General features: G+C 39.7%; 1 protein-coding gene across 1 annotated transcript in view; it reads right to left on the reverse strand.

The window, feature by feature from the left end:
* The window catches only part of MED12L (mediator complex subunit 12 like), a 322,246-nt gene that overhangs the window by 218,960 nt on the left and 99,135 nt on the right, over positions 1-4,151 (reverse strand). Inside the window, exon 13 of the mRNA XM_012812967.1 lies at positions 2,711-2,887. Within this exon, the coding sequence (XP_012668421.1) occupies positions 2,711-2,887 (177 nt within the window). The remainder of the gene's footprint in view (positions 1-2,710; positions 2,888-4,151) is intronic.

Genomic DNA, 4,151 nt, shown 5'->3' on the forward strand with positions numbered 1-4,151 from the left:
GAGCCGAAACTCCTTTCTACAATTCACAAATACACTCTGAGTAAGACGGCGGATAACAAAGGAGAAAACACACAAAGCGGCTGTTATAAAACAGGGAACAGGCTAAGTACACACCAAATCTAGCCAGCTACTAGGAATGACAGAAACTCCCAGCAGCATCACACATCTGACACAGCACAAAGGACTTGCCTCAGTGATAGGCTGGTGGAAGGCCTATCTACTAGAACCTGTGTTTGCTCGTGATCTAAAAAAGCTGGTTTACTGATGGGCACATCAAGGCATACATATAATAGAATACATGAAACTAGTTAAATTTCTGAATCTTTGGTCAAGTCCCCTTTAGTCCTCTCTCCCTGGACTTCACTCACTAACACTACATTATTAGGGACAGGGAGAAATAAAAACATTTTTCCCCCACATTCTTATATTCTGCTCATCTGCATGATATAGGTTCATCAGATTGTCCCTTTTTATTAAGGGAAAAACCTGACTCCCGATAGTATTCCTAATGCCAGTGTTACATTATTATGCAAACATGGCTTTTTGTTTCCCTTACTGATGGCCCTGATGGTAAAGGGGGTGTAGGGAAACTGGTGGTCGAAGGCTATTGAAAGATTATATCCTACAATGTCAACTGTCTGGCCGTTCTTTCCTGATCGCGTTATACTTGAATTTTATCACGATTCATCATGAGACCTGGTCACTACAAACCACTGAAGCTCTTTCTTCTAAGGAAGGAGACAGTCCTGAGAATGGTAACTGCTGGGATGGACTATGAGGCCACGGACAGACGAACCACAGAATAGAGAAGCTGAAGCTCAGTGCCTCTCGGACACCCAGACGTGTGGAGGAGGGAGACCCACACAGCTCTCAGGGTTATCTGAGAAGCAAATAACTCTCAACCAGTTTCAACCATTTCCAACATTTTTCCATATTTATTTTATTTACTTCTGTCCTTTTTTATTTATTTTTTTATTTTTATTTTTTTTGAGCCTGAGTCTCACTATATTGCCCTCAGTAGAGTGTCGTGGCGTCACAGCTCACAGCAACCTCAAACTCTTGGGCTTAAGCAATTCTCCTGTCTCAGCTTCCTGAATAGCTGGGACACAGGCGCCAGCCACAATGCCTGCTGTTTTTTGTTCACAGTTGTCATTTTTGTTTAGCAGGCCTGGGCTGGGCTTGAACCTGCCAGCTTCGGTGTGTATGGCCGGCACCCAACTCACTGAGCTACAGGGGTCAAGCCTTCCATCCTTTTTTAAATAAACATTTTATTTTGGAGTAATTTCAGATCCACAGAAAAGCTGCAAGATGGTACGCTGAGTGTCCACAGTCCCCCTAATGTAATGCCTTACAAGAACCACAGTACATTTGTTATAAATAAAAAGTTAATATTCGTACATGGCTATTAAATAAATTCTTCTCTTTTGTAACTCTGAGTATTTTAAAAACAAATCCCAGACACCAAGAAAAATATATGGTCACTCTCTCTGCTTCCCTAAATAAACTGAGAGATCATTCTTTACATTAAAAGATGGGTGACATCTACAGGTAACAGCTGAAAACCACAGACACATTCAGGCAGTGACAAACAAGGAGGAATCTCAGCAAGTTGTAACATAGCTCTGGACATCAGCAACAAAAGGATTTTTAATTGTAATAAGAGAAATATCATGGGTTTCATAATTTTTTAAAGCAATCTCAAAGAGGATGTTGTAAAATTAAAAAAAAAAAAACACAAAATTTTTACTTTGCAGACCAAAACTTCTAAGGAAATAACATAATATGCCCACAATTACATTTTTGATAGATAAAAGAAGCATTCAATGGAAAAACTGACTCACTGAAATTGCACTTAACATAAAATTCCAGGGAAAAAGTTAGTGAACCCCAAAATAGAGAATGTTTTCATCAGGGTGCAGATGGGTAAATTGAAAACATAATAAACATATGTTTTCAAGATTTTGCCCCAAGATCATTACCCATATCAAAAAACTAAGTTTGTTTCCCTTTAGAATAAAGCATTTAACTCTTGTTAAAACTTAAAACACTAAATTTCCAGTCAAGCCTTTCTCATTTGCTATCCAGTTCTTAAATGCGAAGGGCCCAACTCCAAATCTACTTCATACATAAGCTCTTGTATGAAATCATACCCGATTTCTCAACCAAATGCTCTTTCCCTCCAATACTCATTCTTTGAGCGGGGAAGAGATTCAGGAAGGTCAAACGGTTCACCTTCCAGCAGGCATTTGGGTTTTTACTCATTACTGCACTTGAGTCCTCCTCACTTATGGATGTTTGCCTCTCTTCTCCTCCCTGCCTCAGGTTTCTTACTTATCCAATAATACCAAAAGTGTCCACCATAACACAGTGTCGCATGTAAAAACTACTGGGTAAAGTTACTTTCAATGTGAAGCAGGAAAACGCATTGAGACATCACTTGCAGTGACTCAAATGCTCATTAGTCATTTCTACTAATGCAGAAAACTATGTTTTCTAAATCAAAACAGCCAGTAACATCACGCCACAAATTTAGACACCAACAGCACGTAGGCTCTAAGATCAGAATTACAGCAAAATTAGCAGCAGATGCCAAAACATGTCAGCCACCGTTACGTATTAGTTAAGAAACTAACTGAACAATCGCACACTCAATAGTTAATGGCATTCTAGTAAAATAACCAGGTGTAAATTAACTGAAGCCATGACTTACCAGAGGGATGGGAAAATGAGTTGCATACTGCAAGTGACGGAGGAGGTTGTAATTAGATGGAAAAATCAATTCCCTTGGCTTTTCCCTCTTCACCAACTTCTCACCGTTCACCGACATTCTTCTGCCCAGGGAAGTGTTGGCGTTTTCACAGGACTCTCCAGGCATGGGAGAAAAAATCTAAGTCATGTAAAACAAATGTTGGAGATTGTAAATGAGAGAGAGCAAAACCAAACCACAGAGCTACAGCCTAGAACACACACACAAGGTGCTCATAAAATTTCTACTGAGCAAACTATATAAAGACATTTTGTTCATTTCCACAAAATTCATACATATTCAGATCAGTAGGAATCTGTCAGTATCACCTCCCATTTAGAAGATGAAAAAATAACAACTACACATGCAAGAAGTTTATCTGTACTACCCAGAGAACCAAAGATAAAAGCAGACTTGTGGGTAAGCATTTTCCCCATAGGGCTACATCTCCTCTAAAAACATAAAAATAATAGCTAATAACACTAATGACTAACAGACATAAAGGTTTCAGTCTGCACCCCAAATAATCTTCATAGGAAGTTATACATTGAGATTCACAAGGTCAAGCACATTCTAATTATAATGAAATAAAGTAGAAGGATGTGTAACAAGCCCAGAGCCATTATTTAGAAGCTGAAGACACACATAGCAAATCAACATCAATGTCATGATGAAAATACATCCAGGCATTCCTGAGAGATGATGGTCTCAAAACGAACACAAGAACCAGACACCAACGGGGAGGACAGAGTATCACAAATAGTCATGTGATCAAACTGAGGGTGGATTAAAGTGAGACAACCGCATGAGATGATAATTATATCCTACTTTAGGCAGATGTGTATCACAAGAGTCATTCTAGTACATGGCAAGAAACAGAACGATGGAGACAAGGTGAGATGGGACTGAGTGGGTTCACTGCCAGTAAGAATCGAAGGTTGAACCTACTGGAAACTCCGAACCAAAGTCAGTCTTAAAGTCACTCTTGTCTACTTCATCAAAAATGTTAGCGGTTCCTGAGTCAATGCCCATATGCGCCATAAGACTCTGCTCCTGATAATTGCCGGAGAAAGAAAGTGACATTGTAAATTTTGGACTTAAGAATCTGAAGCTAAAAAACATGACAGTGATATTTTTAAGCATCCTATGTCTTTTGTCCCCCTTATTACCTTTTCTCTCTGCAAAAACTGAAGGAGGCTTTAGGGCACGCATTGCTCTGAACAATCACATTCTTTTCCCTCATGATGAGAAAGTGTCACTTCCAGGACATTTTAAGGAAACTTCCTGATTAAAAACAAATGGGACACAGGGGTGGCGCCTGTGGCTCAAAGGAGTAGGACGCCGGCATGCCGGAGGTGGTGGGTTCAAACCCAGACCCGGCCAAAAACTGCAAAAAAAAAAAAAA

The sequence above is a fragment of the Otolemur garnettii genome, unplaced genomic scaffold (genome assembly GCF_000181295.1).
Source record: "Otolemur garnettii isolate 467f Iridium unplaced genomic scaffold, OtoGar3 scaffold00236, whole genome shotgun sequence".
In the NCBI taxonomy this organism is placed as follows: domain Eukaryota; kingdom Metazoa; phylum Chordata; class Mammalia; order Primates; family Galagidae; genus Otolemur; species Otolemur garnettii.